Source organism: Papio anubis, chromosome 1 (genome assembly GCF_008728515.1).
Source record: "Papio anubis isolate 15944 chromosome 1, Panubis1.0, whole genome shotgun sequence".
In the NCBI taxonomy this organism is placed as follows: Eukaryota; Metazoa; Chordata; class Mammalia; order Primates; family Cercopithecidae; genus Papio; species Papio anubis.
The window spans coordinates 130,759,321-130,786,448 of record NC_044976.1 but is presented as its reverse complement, the minus strand read 5'-3'; the positions used below and the strand labels follow the sequence as shown (position 1 = coordinate 130,786,448).

The window sequence follows — 27,128 nt, the reverse complement described above, 5'->3', positions numbered from 1 at the left end:
CTTGCTGAGCACTTACCTAGTGTCAGCCACTGTGTTAGGTGGTAAGGGTATAGTGTTGAGCATGCTGGGCAAGAACCCTGCCTTAAGGAACTCAGCATTCTTGTTTGGAAGATCATACTTTTGGATTGTTTGAATTTGTTATAGGAAATGATATTTTTATAATTTACTAAAGAAAAGTTAAAAATTAGAAATAGTAACAAGCTGGCCCAGATTGATTATAAACAAATATTAAAAAGAAATTTTAAAAAATTAAATGAAATAAAAAGAAAAATGCATCTGATCTCTTATTTTTGTACCTTTTAGGGGATTTTCTGAATGAGGAAGATAAGCTATTTTATATTTATGCTCCAGGCATCGTGTTCGTTGATGCCTAGTACTTTGGTAGTTGACTCAACTTCACATCTGAATATGATATTGTTTCTCTGCTTAGCTCAGCCTTACTGAGCAATGTAGTATTTTCCATGTAATAAGTTAAAGTCTGTTTACTTGACAGTTGAGTACAGACCACATATGTATGGGCGTCATTTGCCGCCAGGGTAGGAGTCTAAGAAGCTGATGCCATATATTACTGTTTCCCTTGGAGTCATGGTATCTATGTGTCCTACTTTTTTTTGAGATCAGGCCTCTCTGTCGCCCAAGCTGGAGTCCTGTGGTGCGATCTCGACTTACCGCAACCTCGGCCTCCCAGGTTCAAGTGATCCTGCTGCTGCAGCCTCCCAAGTAGCTGGGATCACATCCGGCTAATTTTTTTTGTATTTTTGTAGAGACAGAGTTTCCCCGTGTTGGCCAGTCCGGTCTCAAACTCCTGACCTCAGGTGATCCCCCCTTGACCTCCCAAAATGCTGGGATTACAGGCATGAGCCATCGTGCCCAGCCTGTCATACTTTTTAAAAGTGATGGGTAAAGCATTAAGGGGCCTGTATTCAAGCTGAGAGCACAATTATGCAGTAGAAAAAAGAGTTTCAAATCAAGCCCTGGATAAATATTTCCCGCTACTAAATACAGATGGTGTCTTCCCAAAGAAAGGAAAACTTTTCTCTTTTTTTTTTTCAAGACCGGGTCTCACTCTGTCGCCCAGGCTGGAGTACAATGGCATGATTTTGGCTCACTGCAATCTCTGCCTCCCGGGTTCAAGTGATTCTCCTGCCTCAGCCTCCAGAGTAGCTGGGACTATAGGCGAATGCCACCATGCCTGGCTAATTTTTTGTATTTTTAGTAGAGACGGGGTTTCACTGTGTTAGCCAGGGTGGTCTCATTCTCTTGACCTTGTGATTCACCCACCTGGACTTCCCAAAGTGCTGGGATTACAGGCATGAGCTACTGCGCCCAGCCTGAAAAACTTCAATAATTTCATATTTATCTTTTCCCTAATCATACCCCAACCCCACATTGTTTATCTGACTTATAGTTTCATTCTTGTTCTTTTTCCCTCAAATCTTAAGGCTTCCTACCAAGATTCCTACCTATTTAGAAATGCCAAAGTACAAATATGTATGTAAACCCATATTTATATACGTATTTCTATCTCTATAGAGGCCCAATAGCTATATTTCTGTTTCTTAGTTTGATTTCTGTCTTTCCAGGTTTGGAATTACAAGCTTCGGCGCTGTCTTTTCACGTTGCTTGGGCACTTAGATTATATTCGCACCACGTTTTTTCATCATGTAAGTAGTCATGGGGCGCTAGTTTTGGAGCATTCTTACTTTCCCCATAGTAATCTTTATTTGATCCTTAAGAACCCATGTTTTAATAACAGAGTTGTTTTTGGAGTGGCTCTTCTACAATCTGTGTGGTATTGACCTTTCTGCTTTGTTTCCTTCTGCAAAAGGAAGCACTCGGGATTGTACTGAATTTAATTTTATTGGATTCAGTGGATTCTATGGGAAGTCATTGTTTCTCTGTAGGGAAAAGTAGGGATTTGATTTCAGGTTTGCTGAACCAAAAAACAAAAGTTTGCCAACTAATCCCATGTAGGGTATTATTAGTAAGTAGTAGGTGTGTCTGGAAGATCAGACTAAGATGCCATTTTGATGAGCTAACAAACGTTTTGAAGTATTAACAATCATACCCCCTCTATCCTAGGATTTTTGGGTCTGGTGGAGGCTGTTCCCTTAGCCAGGCTTACTACTTTCTTTGAGCTGCCAGGTATCATAGTAGATTTAGATAGTGAGATTACAGACTCCCAACCTCTGAATCCATTTGCAACCTGAGAGGATCTCCTTATAATTCTGTGTATTAGCATTAACTTCTAATATTCTTTGATTGCCAGTAAATTAAGTCTTTGAATTAAGTTAGAATATGATGAAATAAACAATAATTTACTGGTTGAGTATACATTGTTTCTTTAATTAAAAAAATTTAGGATAGGAGAGAATGAGAAAATTACAATTTAAACATTTCAGAATGATAACCACTCAATAAGATAATTTAAGTAGGAATTGTTTGTCATTGCCATAAAGGACTTCCTGAAGACCCTTGCCTAGAACAAGTTGCCATCTACCTGGAAAGTTATGAAAAATCTTATTTTCTTTCATTTTACCAGCTCAGTAAATACGTGTGTGCGTTATACTTTCTAAGCTTTGTGCTAAATACTGATGTTAGAGATACTATCTCTGTATTGAAGGTAGAGATACTGTCTGTCTTCAGTGTTTAACACAAAGCTTAGCAAGTGTAGTAAGAAGGAAGTGTAAATAAGAAATACTTCCTTTTCTCAACAATCTTACAGATTCCAAAAAGGTTAAATTGTCTTTATATGTTACTTTCTGCTTTGGTTGCTGAGACCTGGGAATTTTTTGAAACTGGACAGAAAGAAGTCAGACAATAAAGTAATATTCCCATCCTGGAGTTAAAGGTAGAAGAATCTTTCACAGGATCTTAATTTACATGATTAACTATATATAAATGCACACACATACACACATATAGAAGAAAATGTAAATGTATATGTCACTATCTGCCTCTGAGAATCTATTATGCCTCTGACTGGCTTCCATTCTTAAGTCTTATAGGTGAAAGTGCCGAAGTTGAAAAAAGCTGTTAGAGTGGTAGAGAAAAGGCGACAGCTAACCTGGTAGCAAAAGCAGCAGCCCCTTTGCTAATGTAGCTGAACTGTTAAGCAATGCAATTCTTTAGAGAAAAATGATTACAAGAGGCTGATGAAACAAATTTGTTTAATGTTTAAAGCCTTTGTCTGGAATATCTTTCAGGAATATCCCTGGATTCTGAGTGCCTCAGATGATCAGACCATCCGAGTGTGGAACTGGCAATCTAGAACCTGTGTTTGGTAAAGCAGGAGGCAGAGGGCTCAAAAAGAGTCTTCATTTTTCCTACTTTTTCATAATCAGCTTCTCTTACAACAATCTTCTCCCTTCCCAAATGGCTATGTCGGCTGATTAATTACTGATTGTATTTGTAGGATGCTTTTAAGTGCAAAATAATGAATGTAGAGGCAATCCCATATGTGAATCTGGATCTTCCAATAATTTCTTACCAGGAAGAGAAGTCATACAGCCTTTTAGAACAAGAAATTTTAGCTGGTTTTCAATTATTTTCCCAGAAAACCTGAGTCAAGGTCTAGACCTTTGTTTTGTTTTGTGTTTGGAGCTGGAGCTTTACATAGAACCTTCCACGAAGAGTTAGGGACCATTTAAAGTGATGGCCTTGGCCTGGCACCATGGCTCATGCCTGTAATTCCAACACTTTGGGATGCCAAGGCGGGCAAATCACCTGAGTTCATGAGTTCGAGACCAACCTGGCCAAGATGGCGAAACCCCGTCTCTACTAAAAATTCAAAAATAAGCTGGACATGGTGGCGCGTGCCTGCAGTCCCAGCTACTTGGGAGGCTGAGACAGAGAATTGCTTGAACTGGGGAGGCAGAGGTTGCAGTGAGCCAAGATTGTGCCATTGCATTCCAGCCTAGGCAACAGAGTGAAACTCCGTCTCAAAAAAATAATAATAATAAAAAATAAAGTGATGGCCTTTAAATGAGATACCTTACTAAAATCTCACAGATAATTTACAGTATGAATTACTGAGATTACATTTATTTTGATATTATAAAATATTTTTGAGAGGAGAGCTATGCAATCTCAGTTCTCCTGAAATTAGTAATATTTAAATACTAAAGCATTAGAGGCAAGAAGAGAACTGTTGTTAAAATAGCTGACTGGGCTTATTATTAGTTCACAATTGGTAGGATGACCTACCTTTGTCTCCATAAAAATATAATTGGATAAGCATTTATTGAATATGGAGAAAGGTATTTAGTTTAGGAGTCTGTTGACTTCCACCTCTAATTTGGTATTGTCTTTTTTTTTCTTGCAGTGTGTTAACAGGGCACAACCATTATGTGATGTGTGCTCAATTCCACCCCTCAGAAGACTTGGTAGTATCAGCCAGCCTGGACCAGACTGTGCGCGTTTGGGATATTTCTGGTGAGCTGCCCATGTTCAGGGGACAACCTGGTCATGTCTGGTGCAAAACTGCAATTGCTTAAAATAGTGAGGAGAGTTGACTTAGAACTGGAAAATTTAGAATATTCTGTTTTATAATAGCATCTTTGTTTCTGAGGGTGTTGAATCTGCTTTGATCGTTCTTCATATTGGAAGTCTTCTCTAAGAAAAGAGGTAACTCTAGAAAATTCATTTGATTTGAAGAAATTTTAACTTTCTAGTTAGATCAGGTTTTAGTTAAAATCTATATACTATTGGGACATTTGATTAAGAATCAGGCTTTCCACTACAAATAAGAAAAAAATACATCTATGACAAAAAGAAATTTTTAGAATAGATTAATACAGGGAAACAAGACTGTTGGACCCTGTTGCTTTATTTAAAAATAGTAAAATCTCTCTATTACATTTCTTCTAGTGCAAGGAGCATGGTTGGGTTCTAGGAGTTGGTAACTTTTATTTCCAGAATACCTTTTTTTTTTTTTTTCTGAGAGGAGTGTTGCTTTGTTGCCCAGGCTAGAGTGCAGTGGTGCAATGATCTTGGCTCACTGCAACCTCCACCTCCCGGGTTTAAGCAATTCTAATCCCTCAGCCTCCTGAGTAGCTGGGACTACAGGCGCATGTGACCACACCTGGCTAATTTTGGTATCTTAATTAAAGACGGGGTTTCCCCATATTGGCCAGGCTGGTCTCAAACTCCTGACCTCGTAATCCGCCTGCCTTGGCCTCCCAAAGTGCTGGGATTACAGGTGTGAGCCACTGTGCCTGGCCTTTTTTTTTTTGAGATGGAATCTCACTCTGTTGCCCAGGCTGAAATGCAGTGGCACGATCTTGGCTCACTACAACCTCTGCCTCGTGGGTTCAAGCGATTCTTGTGCCTCAGCCTCCTGTGTAATTAAGATTACAGGTGTGTGCCACCACGCACAGCTCATTTTTGTATTTTTAGTAGAGACAGGGTTTCACCATGTTGGCCAGGCTGGTCTCAAACTCCTGACCTCAGGTGATTCACCCACCTTGCCCTCCCAAAGTGCTGAGATTACAGGCGTGAGCCACTGTGCCTGGCCCGGAATACCTTTTAATGGACAGATTTAGGACTAGAAATTAAACAATTTATAGATTATGGATAGTTGGGATAATTCCTCCTTTTACAGTTTACATATCTTTATTTTGAGACAAGGATTTAAATGTTTAGTCTTATATAGAGGAGATCTAAGAAGGTGCTACCTAGAGAATTTAAATGCAGAGAGTGGACTGTACCTGTGAGAATGATGGAAGTGCTTCGTGGTGGAATAGGGAAATCAAACACTAAATGCTGTAGTTCCCTGACCAGTTAGTATTTGTTGTTTCTTTCATTCTTTTTTTTTTTTTTTTTTAACTTTTATTTATTTATTTTTTTTCTTGAGACAGTCTCACTCTGTCACCTGGACTGGAGTGCCATGACATGATCTCAGCTCACTATAACCTCTGCCTCCCGGATTCAAGCGATTCTCATTTCTCCACCTCCTGTGTAGCTGGGATTACAGATATGTGCCACCGTGCCCAGCTACTTTTTGTATTTTTAGTAGAGACAGAGTTTCACCATGTTGGCCAGGCTGGTCTCAAGCTCCTGATCTCAGGTGATCTGCCCACCTTTGACTCCCAAAGTGCTGAGATTACAGGCACGAGCCACAATGCCCAGCCTGTTGTTTCTTTCTATTCATTTCCTTAGAAATTCTTAGAGATTTGAGTTCTTTGAAATGTCAGTGACTGGACTACAAAACATGTTTCATTCTATGAAAGGAAGGCCCCCCTCATAGATCTTTGTTTGGTTCTTTGTAATAAAGGAGTCATCCTCTGCATTGTACAGCGGAGGTGATAACTGTTCCCAACTCCATTGTGGCATGGGGGGCTGGGGCAATAATGGAACTTGTTTTTATAGACCATTAATGAACAGCAAGCTGAAAATTTGGATTCTGGGATACAGCATTTGGAATGTTGCAATAGCAGTTGTTTAGGTTAATGTAGCATAGAAACAAGACAAGGGGAGATGGAGACAATTGTAGAGTAGAACCTCTAGATCATGCTGTCTTTGTAGTTTTCAAAGGCTTAGAATGAAAGGGAGTAGTATAAACGAGGTATTGGAGATAGGGTAGTTGTACTCTCTTTCCCTAGGGCTTTGCCATTGCAGTTTTTCATCAGACTGACAAGGTTTTTTGAAGTACACCCAGATGTGACCAGCCATGCCAACAGGAGGAGCTAGACACAGGCACTGTGAACCTGTGTCCTCTCCTCTCCTCACTGCCAGTACCAGGGAGCTTAGCATCTACTCTCCCAGTAACCTCACTATGGCTTTCCATGATTTTTCACTGTGCGCACATTCAAAGCACTCTCTCTGTCTCAGGATATAGGAGCCTGATGGGGTTGGATCCCAATTCATGCTGTTCAGTCTCACTGTTACCCAGGCTGGAGTGCAGTGTCATGATTTCAGCTCACTACAACCTCCACCTCCTGGGTTCAATTACCCTGCCTCAGCCTTCCAAGTAGCTGGGACTACAAGCACATGCCACCATGCCCAGCTAATTTTTGTGTTTTTAGTAGAGACAGGGTTTCACTATTTTGGCCAGGCTAGTTTTGAACTCCTGACCTCAAGTGATTTGGCTGCCTCAGCCTCCCAAAGGGCTGGGATTACAAGCATGAGCCACTGCCCCCGGCCGGCAATTATCCAGAATAGCCTTTGTCAACCTGGATTTTGTGAGAGAATTAAGTGCTATAGAAAGTACTTTCAGTGGCTGTTTCCATAGTTCTTCCAAGAATGGTATATAGCTAATGCTATTCTAGATCATAGAGAATTTATTACATACCTAAACTGATGCTTTCAGGCATTAAGACTTAATTCTTTTCCAGAACACCAGGTTGAGAAGGGCTCCACTCTAAGAGTAATGTTTGTGCCACCTGATGCCAGCCCAGCATGTTCCCTGCAGTCTAGCCAGTGCCGTTTGGGGGCAATCAGGTGGTTGGATTATTGGTGATCATGAAATGCTCAAGGCACGAAATACTTTTCTTTACCTTTTGCAGACAGAGAACATTTTTACATCAAAATTAAGGGCCCTAGATCAGGGAAGAGAGGGAGAGAGTGTGACACCATGGGGTTTATACTTGCTTTTGAATGTGTGAAGTGCATGGATTACTATATAATAATCTTGCAATTGCTATACATTATTTATGTGCTAGTGAGAATTTTGTGCTAACTTGCTGTACTAATGTTAATGCTGTCTTTACCATTTCTAAGTGTTGTTCTTTACCCACAACTCTTGACTTCCAGTAACCCCTTAACCAGAGTGGAAGGAGATGCTTTGGTGTTTAACAAAGTGCAAGAAGCTTTTGGGTTAGACTTTTATGCTTTCCTTCTGTAGAAATCAGCATATTCTTTTTCAGCAGAGTTCTTTTTTGCTATTGGGTTCAAATAAGTCAGAAAACAGGAAGAGGAATTAGCTTTCCGATCTGTTAAAGACCAGTGCTTATATTTCCAAAACAGAGAAGTTAGTTCTGAATAAGAGTATGAATACTCCCAAATTTAGAGGACTAATTCTAATTTTTTTGACTCTCTTTTTTTTGAAAGGGACACTCTCTGAGTTAGTTAAGCAATAAGAGAATATAGAGATCTTAAGGAAAACCTATCTCTTGATACCTCTCCCATGGAGATTGAGCCCCACGGGGCTTAACTTAACCTGAATCTTTTGTGTTAGCCTGGCAAAAACTATTTATTTAAAAGGGAATGTATTTACAAACCTATATATAAAAGATTACTTTCTTAACTTGAGCTCCCAAGTAAACTGACAGTTAAATTATTTTAATAGGCTTGTACCTTTGCATGTCAAGCCCATGTAATTCAGGCTCAGTCTTTGAAATGGCTACTAAAAAAGTATTAATTTGCTGCCAAATCCTGTTATCATCCCTCTCTTTTTCCTGCTTTCCCTGGTCCGTATTGGGAGATGTGCATCAAACTGGTCCATTCTGAGAGTGTCCTCTCCTCCCTCTGGATTTGGGTAGCTGCTGTAGAAATTTTCCGTCTGTCGTTCAGTCCTAGCGAGTGGCTTGTTGAAGGCTCAAATATTTCTTCTCTAAGTATCTTTTCACTGCCTGTCACCATTCATCTGTCTGTTTTTGCCCTTCCCCTTTTCCTGGATCATTACACGCAAATGCAACAAAGCCTTCCATTCTGTCATACAGCTTTCCTTTTAATGTGTTTGTTGAAGCTTATTGGAGGTGAAGTTTCTCACAGCTGTCTATCTTTGTATTTTCCTTTGAATCTGTTTCATATACCAGACTCATTAGAAAAAGTTGACAGATCTTATTAAAGGGACAAGTGTAACAAGTGAAAGGAGGCATCCCAGCAATGAAGTATTTATGAACCTTTGGGAGAATATATTGTAAAGCATCAGCTTTATTTCTGTCTACCTACCGGCTAAATGCTCATCTTGGACAGAGGACAAAATAATTTTAAAGTTGTTGTGGCCTTCTAAGCTCTTGCTTCTCCAGTGTTAACATGTAGGTGCCACTATAACAGAAGAGATATATCACAGTTTTAAAACAATAAATATAAATGTGGTTATTAAACTTAAGTTCTTATATTTTCCTACAGATGGCAAAGTTTAGGCTTAAAATGACTTAGGTTTTCTTTCCTTTTTTTTGAGACGGAATCTCACTCTGTTGCCCGGGCTGGAGTGCAGTGGCGCGATCTCAGCTCATCGCAGCCTCCATCTCCCAGGTTCAAGTGATTCTCCTGCCTCAGCCTCCCAAGTAGCTGGGATTACACACATGCACCGCCATGCCCAGCTAATTTTTGTATTTTTGGTAGAGACAGGGTTTCACTGTTTGAGCCAGGATGGTCTTGAACTGCTGACCTCAGGTGTTCCACCTGCCTCGGCCTCCCAAAGTGCTGGGATTACAGACGTGAGCCACTGCGCCAGCCTCCTTTTTTTTTTAATTTGAGACAGAATTTCGTTCTTTCGCCCAGGCTGGAGTGAAGTGGCACAATCTTGGCTCACTGCAACCTCTGTGCTACACCCCTGCCAACCTGTCCCCGGGTTCAAGCAGTTTCCCTGCCTCAGCCTCCCTAGTAGCTGGGATTACAGGCGTGCGCCACGATGCCTGACTAATTTTTGTATGTTTAGTAGAGATGGGGTTTTGCCATGTTGACCAGGCTGATCTCAAACTCCTGACCTCAGGTGATTCACCCACCTTGGCCTCCCAAAGTGCTAGGATTACAGGCGTGAGCCATCACACCCAGCCTTTAGGTTTTATTTTCAATAAGAGTTTTTGTTTTCCATTATACGTAGCTATCTTTTTAAAAAAAATTTACAAGTGCTGGGTAATTTCATCTTCCACTTTCCCCCTAAAATACTTCAAAAGATAGGATTTTAGTCTCAATTCTTTTTTTCTCATCTACAAACTGTTACAGTTTTACCTGCTTGCTCATTCCAAAGGTTTGTTATCAGAATCCAGTTACATGGCATACACTCTGAAAACTGCAAAGTACTTTTTGAATGTGAGATAGTAGTAGTGTTATCATAATTTTGGTTCTGACTGTAGCACAAATAGCTTTTAAAGATAGTTGTACTTGAGCCATATATGTGGGTCCTCTACAAATAAGACTGTTATTATTCTGGTGTCTTTTTCCATCGTTTTTAAGTTAGAGCCTAATTCCTCCCAGTAAAACTAGCCTCCAAAGGTTTTAATGGCAAAATCCAAGTATTCAAATCTATAATCAGCCTTTTAAGCAGGAACTTAAAAGGACATGACAGTTTTAATTATCTTGTTCCTTGTCCAAGAGTCAAGTAGTAGGCATGAGTACACTTTTTTACATGGCTTGTGGTTTTACATTATCTTCTACCAAATAGCTGTTTTGTCCTTAATAGGCCTAGTTTCTGTAACCCATTTGGAACTTCCCCCATCAGCTGTCGAAAGGCTTCAAGTTGAGAAACACTGCGCTGTGGCCTCTTCAAATGGCTTTTCGTTTTTGAGATAGGGTCTCAGTGTCACCCAGGCTGGAGTGTAGTGGCACCATCATGGCTCACTGCAGCCTCGACTTCCTGGGCTCAAACCATCCTCCCATCTGTCAGCCACCCAAGTAGCTGGGACTATAGGCATGTGGCACAGCACCCAGCGAATGTTTTTTTTTTTTTTTTTTTTTTTTTTTGGAGAGATGGGATTTTGCCATGTTGCTCAGGCTGGTCTGAAACTCCCGGGCTCAAGCGATTCACCTGCCTTGGCCACCCAAAGTGCTAGGATTATAGGCTTGAACCACCATGCCTGCCTCAAATGGCTTTCCTTTTAAGTTTCTTGAGCTGAGTCTGAAGATAGTGAGTTATCTCAGTTGATTGTTCCCAGTCAGTAACAGATTGAACTCCTTGTTCCACTCTTTTCCCCATTCTCACTGCTGCACTTGACTAGTCTTTAAAAAAAAGGAAAAATTTTCTAAAATGATGGGAAAAAAGCTGCTATAAATTTTATGAAGTTGAGAGTAGAAATTGAATGTTTACCATTTGGGGCCACATTTCAAGAACACAAGAACACTGAAGAATGGAAAGTGGGCATTAACTGAAGCAGACACCTCTTGAGGTAAGATTCGCGGAAGAAGAGGTTAAAGTGTGCCAGAAATTTGGGTCACCCTCCTCTGGAAAGAAGTTCCAGTAATGGATCTGTTTAAGTGTTAAGGGAGCAGAAGGGAAGATAGTGAATGTACTTCAATATTTTGAACATTTTTAGAAATAAGAATTCTTGAGTCTGTTTTCTTTCTTCAGTCTTTTCCATTTCTTTTTCTCTTCTTTTTCACTGTAGTTTCTGTGTTTCTGATACTGTGCTGTTTTAGATAACATTTATGTTTACATCTTTCATCCTGCTCCTTATCCCTTCAAAGGTCTAAGGAAAAAAAACCTGTCCCCTGGTGCGGTGGAATCGGATGTGAGAGGAATAACTGGGGTTGATCTATTTGGAACTACAGATGCAGTGGTGAAGCATGTACTAGAGGTACTTATCTTTACAGCCAGGGGCTGGATATGGGCTGTCATCTTGAGAAAGTCACAATATGCTGTTCATTTATTCATTCCTTCAACAAACATTTACAGAATGCTTATTAAGTGCCAGGCACTGTTTGAGGTACTAGAAATCAAACTGTGAGTGAACCAACAGAGAAATGAAGCTTATGTGCCACCTGAGGGAGAGTCTTATTACCTTATAAACCCAGTAGGGAAAGGGAGAAGGCCAGGCACAGACTTCATCACCATCCCAAAGCAGAGCCCATTCTCAAGCTTTCTGTCAGGCAGGGCAGTAAGAAATTTAATCAAAGTTATTGAGAACCAGCCATGTGTAACTTTTGTGCAGGTGAGAAAACAGAAAAGCATAAGGGAAAGAAACTAGTTTTTCTTTAAAAAATGATCTAATCTTCATAGCTACCCACTGAAGTAGATATTATTATCCCTATTTAGCAGACAAAAAAAAATTGAGATTTAGAGAAATTAAGCAGTCTACCAAAATCTACATGTATCTACTAAATAAATGTAAGAACTAAGATTTGAATTTGGATCTGACTCAAAACCCAGGTGCTTTTCACTGCACTATGATATATCTCAATAATACTGCTAATTCAAAACTGCCTTATCCAGGATTCTGTCACAGTATACCATATAACTGGATAAATAGGGTATACAGTATCTTAAAATCAGCAGTTCTTAAACTTTTTGGTCTAAAGATCTCTTTAGACTCTTAAAATTTATTGAGGACCCCAAAGAGTTTTTGTTTATGTGGGTTATGTGTGTCAATTTTTTACCACATTTTAAATTAAAACAACTTTTAAAAACGTGAAATGTATTGGCACACATTCTCTTAGCTGTCAGAGCAATGATATCACGTATCATGTGCTGGGAAACTCTATTGTATACTCATGAAATAATAAGAATGAGGAAGATAAATAGGCTGGGTGCAGTGGCTCACACCTGTAATCTCAGCACTTTGGGAGACCGAGGCTGGAGGATTACTTGAGGCCTGGAGTTTGAAACCAGCCTAGGCAACATAGCAAGATTTTGTGATTTTGTGTCTACCCAAAAAAAAAAAAAAACAAGAAAAAACTGGGCATGGTGGTGCTCACTTGCAGTCCCTTGGGAGGCTGAGGTAGGAGAATCACTTCAGTTTGAGACTGCAGGGAGCAATTAGTATGATTGATTGTACCACTGCACTCCAGCCTGGGTGACACAGCAAGACCTCGTCTTAAAAAAAAAAAAAAAAAAAAAAAGAATGAAGAAGACGACATCTTAGTAATATTATGAAAATAGTTTTCACCTTGCAGATTTCTTTTTTTTTATTTTTTATTTTTTTTTTGAGACGGAGTCTCGCTCTGTCGCCCAGGCTGGAGTGCAGTGGCGCAATCTCGGCTCACTGCAAGCTCCGCCTCCCGGGTTCACGCCATTCTCCTGCCTCAGCCTCCCGAGTAGCTGGGACTACAGGCGCCCACAACCGCGCCCAGCTAATTTTTTGTATTTTTAGTAGAGACGGGGTTTCACCGTGGTCTCGATCTCCTGACCTTGTGATCCGCCCTCCTCGGCCTCCCAAAGTGCTGGGATTACAGGCGTGAGCCACGGCGCCCGGCCAGATTTCTTAAAAGAATCTTGGAGCTCCTTCAAGATCAGACTGAGATTTCTGCATTAAGTTATAAAATTTGTCAGCTGGGTGCTATGGCTCACGCCTGTAATCCCAGCATTTGAGGAGGCCGAGGCAAATGGATCATGAGGCCAGGATTTCAAGACCAGCCTGGCCAAGATGGTGAAACCCTGTCTCTACTAAAAATACAAAAAATTAGCCGGGCATGGTTGTGGGTGCCTGTAATCCCAGCTACTTGGGAGGCTGAGGCAGGAGAATTGCTTGAACCCGGGAGGCAGAGGTTGCAGTGAGCCGAGATCACGCCACTGCACTCCAACCTGGGCAACAGAGCAAGACTCCATCTAAAAACAATAAAAAATAAAATTTGTCTGGAGATACTAATAATTTTTTGTAGAAATAAGATAAAAATGGGCAAGTGAAAAACAAAGCAGAATATCCTAAATGCAAATGAGGCTGAGTTTGGGGTTAGAAATATGTATTTGGAAATTCACATGAGAATTTGGGGTAATATTGGAGAACAGACATGATAATTCTGATGCTCAAAATTTTAGAGCAGCATAGTCTCTTGAATCTGTTCACATGAAGAATAAATCAGAGATATCTTTTACAACGGGTAGCTTGATTCATCGATTTGCTTTGAGTGACGGCTATAAAGATGTTTTAGAAGAACTACTCTTTTTCTACAGGGTCATGATCGTGGAGTAAACTGGGCTGCCTTCCACCCCACTATGCCCCTTATTGTATCTGGGGCAGATGATCGTCAAGTGAAGATCTGGCGCATGAATGGTGAGTGAACTGGTTACATTATCACCATATCTAGGAAATTGCCAGCCAGCAAGGTAAAGTAGGCAGGTCTTCTGGACTCTGACCAATTTTTCTACCTTAGGTGATTAATTAATGCTAATGCCAGGAGCATAGAAATTATTTATTTTACAAATAAAATATATCATCTTCACAATTTTTATGTGTACAGTTAAGTGGTAATAAATATATTTATATTCTGTTTTCCTCCCTTCATTTCCTCCTTCACCCTCCTTCCCATTCTACTCTCTATCTTAATAATATCCACTTTTTAGCTTCCACATATGAGTGAGAATATGCCATATTTATCTCTTTGTTCTTGCCTTCACTTAACACAATGGCCTCCTGTTGCATCCATCATTTTGCTGCAAATTACAGGATTTCATTGTTTTTTATGACTGAATAATATTCCATTGTGTGTGTGTGTAATTTTCTTTATTCATCCCTTGATGAGCACTTAAGTTGATTCCATATTTTGGCTATTGTGAATAGTGCTGCAGTAAACAAATATGGGGATGCAAATACCGCTTTGATATATTGATTTCCTTTATTTAGGTATATACCCAGCAGTGGAATTGCTGGATAATATGGTAGTTCTATTTTTAGTTTTTTGAGGAACCTCCATACTATTCTCCATTGTGACTATACTAATTTACATTCCCACCAACAGTGTAGGAAGGTTCCCCTTTCTCCATGCCTTCGCCAGCATCTGTTATTGCCTGTCCTTTTGGTGCAAGCCATTTTACCTGTGGTGAAATGATACCTCATTATGGATTTGATTTGCATGTCTTTTATTTCTGTATATATGTGCATATATTTCAGCATTTATGTTAAGGACACATTGATTTGTGTTTCTCTGGTAATTAGTGATGAGCATTTTGCCCAGACCAATATCCTGGGACATTTCCCCAATGTTTTCTTCTAGTAGTTTCATGGTTTCTGGTCTTATATTTAAGTCTTTAATCCTTTTTGTTTGATTTTTGTGTGTGGTGAGAGATAGGAGTTTCATTCTTCTGCATATAGTTACCCCGTTTTCCCAACACTTTATTTTATGTTCTTGGCACCTTTGTTAAACATGAGTTGGCTATAGATTTGTGAATTTATATCTGGGTCCTCTCTTTTGTTCCATTGGTCGATGTGTCTGTTTCTGTGCCAGTACCACACTGTTTTGGTTACTCTAGCTTTGTAGTAAATTTTGAAGTCAGGTAGTGTGATGCCTCCAGCTTTGTTCTTTTTGCTCAGAATTGCTTTGGCTATTTGGGGTCTTTTGTGCTGCCACATAAATTTTAGGATTTTTTTCCTGTTTCTGTGAAGAATGTCTTTGATATTTTGATGGGGATTACAATAAATCTGTAAATTACTTTAGGTAGTAATTTACCCTGTCATTTTTACAATATGAATTCTTTCAACCCACAGGCATGGAATATCTTTCCATTTTCAGGGGTCCTCTTCAACTTCTTTCATCAGAGTTTTATAGTTTTCCTTGTATGGCCCTTTTACTTCTTTGGTTAGAGTGATTCCTGGGCATTTTATATTTTTTGTAGTTACTGTAAATGGGATTCCTTGATATTTTTTCAGATTGTTCACTGTTGGCATATATAAATGCTACTGATTTTTTGAGACAGGATCTCGCTCTGTCACCCAGGCTGGAGTACAGTGGCTCGATCTTGGCTTCCTGAAACCTCCCCCTCCCTGGTTCAAATGATTTTCATACTTTAGCCTCTTGAGTAGCTGGGACTACAGGCGCACACCACCACACCCAACTAATTTTTGTATTTTTAGTAGAGATGAGGTTTTGCCATATTGGCCAGGCTGGTCTCGAACTCTTGACCCCAAGTGATCTGCCCACCTTGGCCTCCCAAAGTGCTGGGTTTACAGGCATGAGCCACCGCACCTGGCCATGCTACTGATTTTTGTATGTTGATTTTGTATCCCGCAGCTGGACTGAATTTATCATTTCTAACAGTTTTTTGGTTGAGTCTTGGGTTTTTCTAAGTATGTGATAATGTCATCTGTGAACAAGGGTACTTTTTCCAATTTGGTTGTCCTTTGATTATTTCTCATACCTACCTGACCTGGTCAGGACTTCTAGTGTTTTGTTGAATAAAAGTGGTAAAAGAGGGCATCCTTGCCTTCTGGTCTGTAGACAAAAGGCCTTCAATTTTTTCCCATTAAGTATAATATTAGTTCTAAGTTTACCATATATGGCCTTTATTATTTTTTGGTATGCTCTTTCTCTACCCATATTGATCATAACTTTTGTTATAAAGGGATGTTGAATTTTATCCAATGTTTTTTCAGCATCTGTTGAACTATCATATGGTTTTTGTTTTTGATTTTGTTAATGTGATATATCATGTTTATTGATGTGTATTGAGCCATTCTTGCGTCCCTGAAATGAATCTCACTTGATCTTAGTGAATGATCTTATCAATATGCCATTGAATTTGACTTGGTAATATTTTGTTGAGGATTTTTGTATCTATATTCATCAGTGATACTGGCCTGTAGTTTTCTTTTTTTATGGTGTCCTTGTCTGGTTTTGTTATCAGAGTAATGCTGGCCTCATAGAATGAGTTTGAAAATATTCCCCCCCTCCTCTTCCTTTTTTTTTTTTTTTTTTTTTAAGAGTTTGAATAGGATTGGCATTAATTCTTTAAATGTTTGGTAGAATTCAGCAGTAAAGCAATCAGGTCCTGGGCTTTTCTTTGATGGAAGAACTATTATTAAGGCTTTGATCTAGGCACTGGTTTTTAGAAGTTTTTCTGGTTTGTCATGGTTCAATCTTTTTTTTTTTGAGGTGGAGTCTCGCTCTGTTGCCTAGGCTGGAGTGCAGCAGGGCAATCTCAGCTCACTGCAGCCTTCACCTCCTGGGTTCAAACAATTCTCCTGCCTCAGCCTCCCAAGTAGCTGGGACTACAGGCTGTGCCACCATACCCAGCTAATTTTTGTGTTTTTAGTAGAGACGGGGTTTTGCCATGTTGGACAGGCTGATCTTGAACTCCTGACCTCAAGTGATCCACCTGTCCGACCTCCCAAAGTGCTGAGATTGCAGGCGTGGGCCACCATCCCTGGCCTCATGGTTCAATCTTTGTAGGTTGTATGTGTCTAGGAATGTATCCATTTCTCGTAAGTTTTCCAATATGTTGGCATGTCATTCTTGTAATAGTCTCTAATGATTCTTTGTATTTCTGAAGTCTCAGTTGTTATGTTTCCTTTCTTATTTCTGATTTTACTTATTTGGATCTTCTGTACTGTTACCTTAGTTGGTCTAGCTAACAGTTTGTTGATATTATCTTTTCAAAAAGCAAGTGTTTCATTTCATTGATAGTCTGTATTTTTTTTAATCTCAATTTTATTTCTGTTCTGATCTTTATTGTTTCTTTTCTTCTACCAATTTGGGGTTTGGCTCTTTTTTTTTTCTCTTTTTTTTTGAGACGGAATCTCGCTCTGTCGCCCAGGCTAGAGTGCAGTGGCGCGATCTTGGCTCACTGCAAGCTCCGCCTGCCAGGTTCGCGCCATTCTCCTGCCTCAGCCTCCCGAGTAACTGGGACTACAGGCACCTGCCACCACGCCCAGCTAATTTTTTTTGTATTTTAGTAGAGACGGGGTTTCACCGTGTTAGCCAGCATGGTCTTGATCTCCTGACCTCATGATCCGCCCGTCTCGGCCTCCCAAAGTGCTAGGATTACAGGCGTGAGCCACTGCGCCCAGCCTTCTTTTTTTATTTTCTAGGTCCTTGAGATGCATCATTAGATTGTTTATTTGGAGTCTTTCCTTTTTTTTTTTTGACATAGGTGTTTATGTTATAAACTTCATTCTTAGTACTGCTTTTGTTATTTCCCATAAATTTTGATACATTGTATTGCCATTTTCATTCGTCTCAAGCAATTTTTAAATTTCCTTCTTAATTTTTTCATTGATCCATTAGTCTTTCAGGAACATGTTGTTTAATTTATATATGTTTGTATTTTCTGAGGTTCCCCTTGTTATTTATTTCTAGTTCTATTGTGTTCAAAAAAGATACTTAATATGATTTGTTTTTCACAATTTTTTCAAACTTGTTTTGTGGCCTAAAGTATAGTTTATTCTGGAGAATGTTCCATGTGCTGATGAAAAGAATATTCTGTAGCCATTGGGTGAAATGTTCTGTAAATTTCAGTTAGGGCTATTAGATCTAGTGTGTAGTTTAACTCCACTGTTTCTTTGTTGATTTACTGTCTGATCTGTCTGTTTTTGAGAGTGGAGTATTAGTTCTCTTACTATTATTATATTGTAGTCTGTCTCTCCTTTTGGATCTATTAGTGTTTGCTTTATATACTTGGGAGCTTTGGTGTTAGGTGGACAGATATTTATAATTGTTATTTCCTCTTGCCGAGTTGACCCCTTTATCATTATATAGTGACCTTCTTTGTCTCTTTATAGAGTCTTAGGTTTCGTAGTCTGTTTTATCTGATACAAGTATAGCTACGCCTGCTCTTTTTTGGTCTCCAGTTTCATGGAATGTCTTCTACCACTTCATTTTCAGTCTATGTGTGTCTGTATAGGTGAAATGGGTTTCTTGAGGGCAGCATATAGTTAGGTCTTCTCTCTATCCGTTTAGCCACTCTGTGCCTTTTAATTGGAGAATTGAGAGCATTTATATTCAGTGATGTTATTGATAAGTAAGGACTTATTACTGCTGTTTTTTGCTTATTTTCTCGTTTTTTTTTTTTTTTTTTTTTTTTTGAGGCTTCTCTCTTCCTTTTCTTACTGTCTTTTGTGGTTAAGTGATTTTCTTTAGTAATATGTCTTAATTTGATGCTTTTTATTTTTAGTGAGTATATTACAGGTTTTTGTGCTGTAATTACCATGAGAGTCACAAAAAAAAATCTTATCGATAGAATAAGGTATTTTAAAGAGATGACAGCTTATTTTATATCACAAGAACAAAAACAAAGGCAAAAACACACTCAGGAATTATACATTTAACTCCATTTCTGCTCCTGCGTTTTTGACTATCTCTTAACATGTTGCTGTAGCTATTATTGATTTTGATAGATTTGTCTTTTGGGCTTCATAGTAAAGTTATAAGTGGATTGCACACTACCATTATAGTAATATAGTATTCTGGGTTTGTCTGTGAACTTAATTTTACATCTTGAGTTTTATATCTTGAAAAGTTTTCTTTTTGCACGTTAGTGTTTTTTTCTTTCAGATCGAAGAACTACTTTTAATACTTACTATAAAGATGAGTCTGGTGGTGGTAAATTCTCTCACCTTTTGTTTGTCTGGGAAAGACTATCCTTCATATTTGGAAAATAAAATAATCTTGCTGGGTACAGTATTCTTAGATGTCGGATTTTTTCTTTGAACACTTTGAAAATACCATTCCTCTTTCTCGGCCTATATGGTTTGCATTGGAACATCTATTGCCAGACAAATTGGAGCTCCTTTATGTGTTCTTTGCTTCTTTTCTCTTGCTTATTTTTATTTTAGGATCCTTTCTTTGTCCTTGACTTTTGAGAGTTTGACTTTTATATGCCTTAGGGTAGTCTTATTTAGATTGGACCTGTTTGGTGTTCTCAGGCCTTCCTGTACCTGGATATTTCTTTCTTCTCAAGTTTTGGAAAATTTTCTGTGATTATTTTTTTAAATAAGCTTTCTACCCTTGCTCTTGCTTAGCTCCCTCTTGAAAACCAATCATTCTTTTTGTTTTTTGAGACAGAGTTTCTCTCTTGTTGGCCAGGCTGGAGTGCAATGGTGCGACTCTCGGCTCACCACAACCTCCGCCTCCTGGGTTCAAGTGATTCTTCTGCCTAAGCCTCCTGAGTAGCTGGGATTATAGGCATGCGCCACCACACCCAGCTAATCTTGTATTTTTAGCAGAGATGGAGTTTCTCCATGTTGGTCAGGCTGGTTGCAAACTGCTGACCTCAGGTGATCTGCCCACCTCAGCCTCCCAAAGTGCTGTGATTACAGGCATGAGCTACCACGCCAGCCGATCATTCTTAAATTTGGTCTTTTGAGGCAATTTTCTGTTTCTTGTAGTCTTGTAGGTGGTCTCTGTTCCTTTTCATTCTTCTTTTTTTTTTTTCTCCACTGACTTCTTTTTTTTTTTTCTTTTTTTCTTTTTTTGAGACAGAGTCTTGCTCTGTCGCCCAGGCTGGAGTGCAATGGTGCAATCTCAGCTCACTGCAACCTCTACCTCCCGGGCTCAAGCGATTCTCCTGCCTCAGCCTCCCAAGTAGCTGGTATTACAGGCATCCACCACCATGCCTAGCTAATTTTTGTATTTTTAGTAGAACCAGGGTTTCACCATGTTGGCCAGGCTGGTCTCGAACTCCTGACCTTGTGATCCACCCACCTCAGCCTCCCAAAGTGCTGGGATTACAAGTGTAAGCCACTACCACTGGCCTAACTATGTGTTTTTCAAATAGCCAGTCTTCAAGCTCACTGATTTTTTTCCTCCACTTGGTCCCGTCTGCTATTCAGAGTCTCTAATGAGCTCTTCATTTCAGCAAATGTGTTTCTGTTTCAAGATTTCTGTTTGATTTATTTTCATTGTTTCAATCTCTTTGTTAAACTTCTCTGGTAAATTTCTGAATTGTTTTTCAGCCATCTCTTGGAGATAACAGGGTTTCCTTTAAACTACTGGTTTGAATTCTTTGTCAGAGATCAGAAATTTCTGTCATTTTAGGGTCAATCATTGTATTTTTGCTTTATCCTTGTGGGAAGGTTATGGTTCCGTGTTTGCTATTGTTACTTTTGGGTATACACCTATGTCTTTGTGTTGAAAGATTAGTTACTTATTCCAGTTTTCTCTGTTTGGCTTGCTTTAGTTTTTATTGAACATATTTGCTTAGCAAATCTTTACTGCTCGGTCACTTCCTCCTTTTTGACTTCAGGTGACACCTTAAGCCCAGGTTCACCTTGGCTTTAGTAAATGACCCGAGCATTGTCTGTCCTGAATGGGGAGGTCCCGAAGGGATTATCCCATCTGTGTGTCAAGCCTGGCTAGAGGTTCGTATATGGGGGGACCTGTGGAACATACTTCCTGCAACGCAGTGCTACTTGGCATCTCCTTTGGCCAAGTAACAGAGCAAGTTTTTGGGGCTGGGTATGATAGTCCTGCCTCCCCACTTTCTCTCTGCCTGTCCTCAGGGATATTTCCTCTCTCAGGCAGTCGTGATGCCTCCCATGGGTTAAGTCAAGGTTAGATGTCCTGCCGGGGCACCCGGGAAGATGGGGAAGATGGGGAAGATAGTTGACCACCTCAGTCTTACTTTTTGCAGTGTAGAAACCATGAGTTGGGGTGAGGGGCATTGCAGATGTGGAAATCAGATTCTCTTACCATCTGCTCAGAGTTTTTTCATCTTTCTGTGGCCCCGGGAACTGTCTCATTGTCATATTTGAGGTCTGGGTTGTTGCTGATGAAAATCTCAGCCCTGTATATTTGTTTTGGGTTTTCTGTGGAGGGGAGTGAAGCCAACTTGTTTCTATACCACTGTTTTGCAACTGAAAGTATTCCTTCTTTCCCTTTTTTCCTGTGATGGTACCCTTGTTTTGAGGAGTATTAACATAGAATTCATCCATTCATTTGACAAATATTTATTGAGTACCTCCTTTGTACTAGACTTTGTTTAAGGCTCTGGAGATACAGTGGTGGCTAAAACAGATAAGGCCCCTGTCTTAAGGAGCTCATATTTGTTCTAAAATGGCAGCTCCTGAAGTGGCAGGTCCCTGAAAAAAAATAAAAAATAAAAATTAAAAGGGCAACTAGGACAAATTGTTATCAGGACAGATAAAACAGGATAAAGGGATGGCGAATGATGAAAAAGAGGTGTTTGTTTTTTTGAGACAGGGTCTTGCTCTGTTGCCCTGGAGTTCAGTGGCGCATTCATGGCTTACTGCAGTCTTGACCTCCTGGGCTCGGGCGATCCTCCCCCTCAGCCTCCTGAGTAGCTGGGACTACAAATGTGTGCCACAACACCCAGCTAATTTTTGTATTTTTTGTAGAGGTGGGGTTTTGCCATGTTGCCCAGGCTGATCTCGAACTCCTAGGCTCAAGTGATCCCCCTACTTTAGCCTCCCAAAGTTCTGGGATTACAGGTGTGAGCCACTATGTACGGCCAAGGGAAGATGTGTTATAATCAATAAGAGGATCAGAATGAAAGAACCAAGAAATGTAAAGATTAAGAGGCTTAAATGAAGGAGATTGCCATATTAGAAAGAAGTTGGAAATTTAGCATTCTATAATAGTACTTAGTTCTTGATTAAAAGGATGTCATATCTCCAAATCCTACAGTTATAGTAGTAGGGAATTGTGATGACCTAATTCTTTTTGTCCTTCAGAATCCAAGGCATGGGAGGTTGATACCTGCCGGGGCCATTATAACAATGTATCTTGTGCCGTCTTCCACCCTCGCCAAGAGTTGATCCTCAGCAATTCTGAGGACAAGAGTATTCGAGTCTGGGATATGTCTAAGCGGTAAGTTAGTCATCAATGTTGTGTGAACTTTCTCTTACTCTCTCTTTTAAAACTAGATTGGAATACTTCTTTATGTCTCTCATCATCTTCAGCATGTAGACAAATCAAATCATATATTATGAAAATTTGAAGAGACCTAGAGATCAATCAACATTTGAAGAGACCTAGAGATCAATCAACATTTACAAATTTTCCATCAAATAGAAATCTCCACGTTTATTATTTTTTGCCTCTAAATTTAAACATTTTTTCTTCTTCCCCCTTTCTCCAGTTCTGTAGCTAGAGAAGTAAGAAATGCGGAATGAAAGCCATAAAATTATGCTGAAAAGGGGAGATCTATATATCATGATAATGTGGTCAGTTTTGAAGTCTCCTCTTTTTGTTCTTTGGTAGAACTTATCACGACTACTGTTACTTAGGATATGCAGTTTACTCTCCCTGATTTGCATTTTAATCAGCTTGCTGGCTTACCATTTAATATTCTTGTGTAGGATGGGCTGAAGATTCCTAGGAAATTAATATTTTTCTTTTTGTGTACCTTTTCTAGGACTGGGGTTCAGACTTTCCGCAGAGACCATGATCGTTTCTGGGTCTTAGCTGCTCACCCTAACCTTAACCTCTTTGCAGCAGGTAAGGGCCATTTTCTCTCTTTTTTCTTTGCTTTATATAAGACTTGAAAGTGATTATTAGCTTTGTCTCTAGTAAATATATAGTAGGATGACAAGAAGAAGAAGGACTCTCAGAGCCACTTAATTGAAGCTTTCCTCCTTTTTTTCCTCCACTTTATATGTACATAAAATGATGTGTGGTGAAAAATGCTTTGAAGAAAAATTAAAGTTAAGGGAGATAGAGATGGATAAGTATGGGGACTACTGCTTTTTATTGGGTGTTCAGAAAAGTGAAAGGGTGTGAGGCAATGGGAACAGGAAATGCAGAGACTGTGTTGTGAGAGGTGCTTAGTGTGTCACCATCACATGCTAAGGAACACCAAAGAAGCCAGCCAGTTGGAGCACAGTGAGTAAGGGACTACAATAGGTGAGGTCAGGCCAGATCGTGTATTGCCTTCTGTGCCATGGTTAGAACTTAATATTTTATTCTGAATAAATGGAAAGCCATTGGAAGGTTTTGGGCAGGAAAGTGACATGATCTGGTTTATAGTTGGAGAACAAACAGTAGGAGAACAAAAGTATAAGGGTTCTCTAAGGGACGATGATGCTAGTAGGGAAAGAGCAAAACATTTTAAAAAACAGAATAATAAAGAGTTTTTAAACTAACATTCATTTTTTCAGTAAATACTTTTTATACTCTTTTTATATGCTAGAGACTGAGGAAGGACAGAAATTATAATTTCTGCCTTCAGGGAATTCATGTTATAATGTGGATGATAGACCTAAATGATTACAGTGCAGGATGATAAGTACTGTAATGGAGGTTTGTACAAAGCATTAGGGGAACACAGAAAAGGGCAGTGTGAATAGTGGCACTAAGTATGGCAGTGTGAATAGTATTAGAAAAGGATTCACAGAGAATTATTTAAATAAAGATTCCAAGAAGTGTGAGAATTTAGGCAAGTAAGAGATGTATTCAGGTGTCTTGTCTTTTATTAATAGCATACAGATATAATCTTCATCCTTATGTATCTCCAATTTCCAGGTTTTTTTCTTGCCTACAGCTTAATTCTTTCTCCTCTTCTCCCTGTCCCCCAGGCCATGATGGTGGTATGATTGTGTTTAAGCTGGAACGGGAACGGCCAGCCTATGCTGTTCACGGCAATATGCTACACTATGTCAAGGACCGATTCTTACGTCAGCTGGATTTCAACAGCTCCAAAGATGTAGCTGTGATGCAGTTGCGGAGGTAAATCGGACTTGTTTCTTTCCTCCCAACCCTCTCATCTGTCACCCTGATACAACTCCCACAAACAAGACTCTTCTTTTATTTATTTACTTTTATTTATTTATTTATTTATTTTTATTTATTTTTTTGGAGATGGAGTCTCATTCTGTCACCCAGGCTGGTGTACAGTGACACGACCTCGGCTCACTGCAACCTCCACCTCCTGGGTTCAAGCAATTCTCCTGCCTCAGCCTCCCAAGTAGCTGGGATTACAGGCATGTGCCACCACACCTGACTAATTTTGTATTTTTAGTAGAGATGGGTTTTCACCATGTTGGTCAGGCTGGTCTCAAACTCTTGACCTTGTGATCTGCCCACCTCGGCCTCCCAAAGTGCTGGGATTGCAGGCGTGAGTCACCGCACCCGACCAAGACTCTTCTTTTAAATGACATTTTGGATCTCGTATTCTGTCACAGATGGAATCCCCATTAGATGAGCCTGCTCAGTGTAAACTCAATGAGTGAGGGAGGCAAGGAAGTGGTCGTAGAATGAGAGTTCCCTTCTTGAGAATGCTAGTGACCATGTGGATGGAAAATCATTCTGCCACAATTTGCTGGGTCTCTTGCAAGCCAGAGGAAGTTTCTTGATAGAGAATGGCCCAAACTGATAACAGAACTTTTTGCCTTTATTTGGCATTTCTTGTCTTTAACTGTCCATTGCCTTCCCTCAAAAAGCACACCAGAAAAAGCTCTGAACCAGAATATATGTCCCTGGAAACTCTTAATTCTGAAGATATGATAACCTCTGGAATGCCTGGCAAAAGGAACTGTCCTTTTGAAAAGCCAGCTGCATCAGCATGCTGAAACATTAATGGTGGCAAACTTTGGCATGAGGGTTTGATAACCGCCCTCTAGCATCACTACAATAAAAAAATGGGTTTATGTGAACACTCCAAGGGACAGGAGAAACCAGCCAGAGACAAATCACATTATGTTACTGTGTGGTGTCCACTGCAATTATGTGTAGGAATTTCAGTCCCACTCACTACAGTGAGTGCTAACCCTACCTACCTTCTATTGAATAATTTGACTTCTACTATGGCTTACTTTTTAAAACTGTTTGTTCAAAGCTGAGCTAAGGAAGTTGCCAAGCCTTAAAGGAAGAGAATACAATATTCATTTTACTCCTGATTATAAAAGTGATGAGTATATAGTGTAAAGATTGGATAAGTAGGAGGTGTGGGGGTGATTCCTTTCTTCCTTCTATTCTTATGTGTCTTCCCTGTTTTTTCCTTTTTCTATATATATCTCTAGTGGTTCCAAGTTTCCAGTATTCAATATGTCATACAATCCAGCAGAAAATGCAGTCTTGCTTTGTACGGTAAGTAACCTGTGGAGCCCTCCTAGGTTCTCCCCATTTTCCATAGGTCTCTTTCTTATGCCCTCAGGGAATCTCTAATGGCTTCTTAAAAACTATTTAATGGTCACTTTGTGAGAGCTGACACAGTAATCACTCAGAGACTCAAATCAGGTAGGTTTCAGTTGTCATAAACATACTGAGCATTTGTGAACTGCCTATCTTTCATAAAGCTGAACTTAATGGAGCATCAGGATGAATGACCCAGATCACTAGAAATAATTTGAGAGTATGTTTAGGCTATATATATCCTATGGAAAGAAAATGTTTACCTTGATCCCTTCCTTTGGGTGAAAATAGAAGAACTATGATTTTGAGAGGGAGTTCATGTCAGTGGGGTTGGCTTCAGAGTCATCAAAGAGTCCTCTCTGTTTCTTGCAACAGAATTTGAAAAAAAAAAAAAAAATGACATTCTAATTTTAGTGCCCTGGTGGCCAAGTTAAAAGGAATGAAGTTATATGTCTTTCCTCATATAACTATATTGTCTAATCTTTTCTTCTTTAATATCTAGCAGTCCCATATTCTGACAGTTTTCTTTCATGTTTTTTCTTTTCTTCTTTTTCCAATAAACATTTGCATTCCTATAGTGTCTTTTCTTTGATGTCTTTTTTTTCTTTCCAGTGGTTGAGTACTCCATTGATGAGTCCTCAGGGTGGGGTACCAGAATATCAGGGTCCTAGTCTGCTAATTTGTGGAATAGAGAGCAGTTCTTACTTTCATTCAGATAATATCTGCATCTTTGGAAGATAAAGAAAATAAAGTGGCATCAGTGCCGAGTTGTTTGGCAAAGAGCCCTATAATTCATAGATGTAGAAACAGTCAAATGCCCTCTGGGTGAAGGGTAAGAAAAGTATGGTTTCAGATTGATGTCTCTGCAATTGAACTGTTTTCTCTGTCAGAGTAAACTGGAAAACTGTTATCTTGGGTGCTTGTCACTAACATTTTAATTTCCCCTTTTCTTCTACAGAGAGCTAGCAATTTAGAGAATAGTACCTATGACCTGTACACCATCCCTAAAGATGCTGACTCCCAGAATCCTGATGGTAGGTGTTCTTTTTGTCTAACCCACTCTGCTTCCGGCTCTCCTCACCCGCATCATAACTCCTCTTCAAGTTTTTCACATTCCATCCGCAAGCCATGGCCACATCACTCATGTCTGTTGGCAGGTGCTGCTGACAGTTGCATCAGTGGCGACCATGGTGTGAAATATTCATGTTCCTCCTCCATTTTATTACCCCAGCTAGATATATATATTTTATAATTTGGTTATTAGAAACTCTCCATTTTCTCTTTCAGCACAGCATGTTATCCTAGTTTATTGTCAGTTGATACGACTTTCACCCTGGTAGTTTCATTTATTTAAAAATGTGGTTCCAATCTTACAATGCCTCATCCTGGGACTAGGGATTTATACTCTCCCATCCACATCCAGATTCGATTTGCTTCCTTTTGCGTGTCAAAAAGATGAGGCTGCTAACAGCCCCACACCCCACTTGGGATCCCAGGATCCAGCTGAGACT

General features: G+C 39.6%; 1 protein-coding gene across 2 annotated transcripts in view; it reads left to right on the top strand.

The window, feature by feature from the left end:
• Positions 1 to 27,128, top strand: part of COPA (COPI coat complex subunit alpha) — a 53,115-nt gene that overhangs the window by 6,463 nt on the left and 19,524 nt on the right. For both annotated transcript variants that reach the window (XM_003892913.3, XM_003892914.3), the window contains exons 4-13: positions 1,584 to 1,664; positions 3,207 to 3,283; positions 4,325 to 4,434; positions 11,350 to 11,459; positions 13,772 to 13,871; positions 22,221 to 22,356; positions 22,904 to 22,986; positions 24,063 to 24,213; positions 25,506 to 25,572; positions 26,576 to 26,651. In XM_003892913.3, coding sequence (XP_003892962.2) covers positions 1,584 to 1,664; positions 3,207 to 3,283; positions 4,325 to 4,434; positions 11,350 to 11,459; positions 13,772 to 13,871; positions 22,221 to 22,356; positions 22,904 to 22,986; positions 24,063 to 24,213; positions 25,506 to 25,572; positions 26,576 to 26,651 — 991 coding nt within the window. The remainder of the gene's footprint in view (positions 1 to 1,583; positions 1,665 to 3,206; positions 3,284 to 4,324; positions 4,435 to 11,349; positions 11,460 to 13,771; positions 13,872 to 22,220; positions 22,357 to 22,903; positions 22,987 to 24,062; positions 24,214 to 25,505; positions 25,573 to 26,575; positions 26,652 to 27,128) is intronic.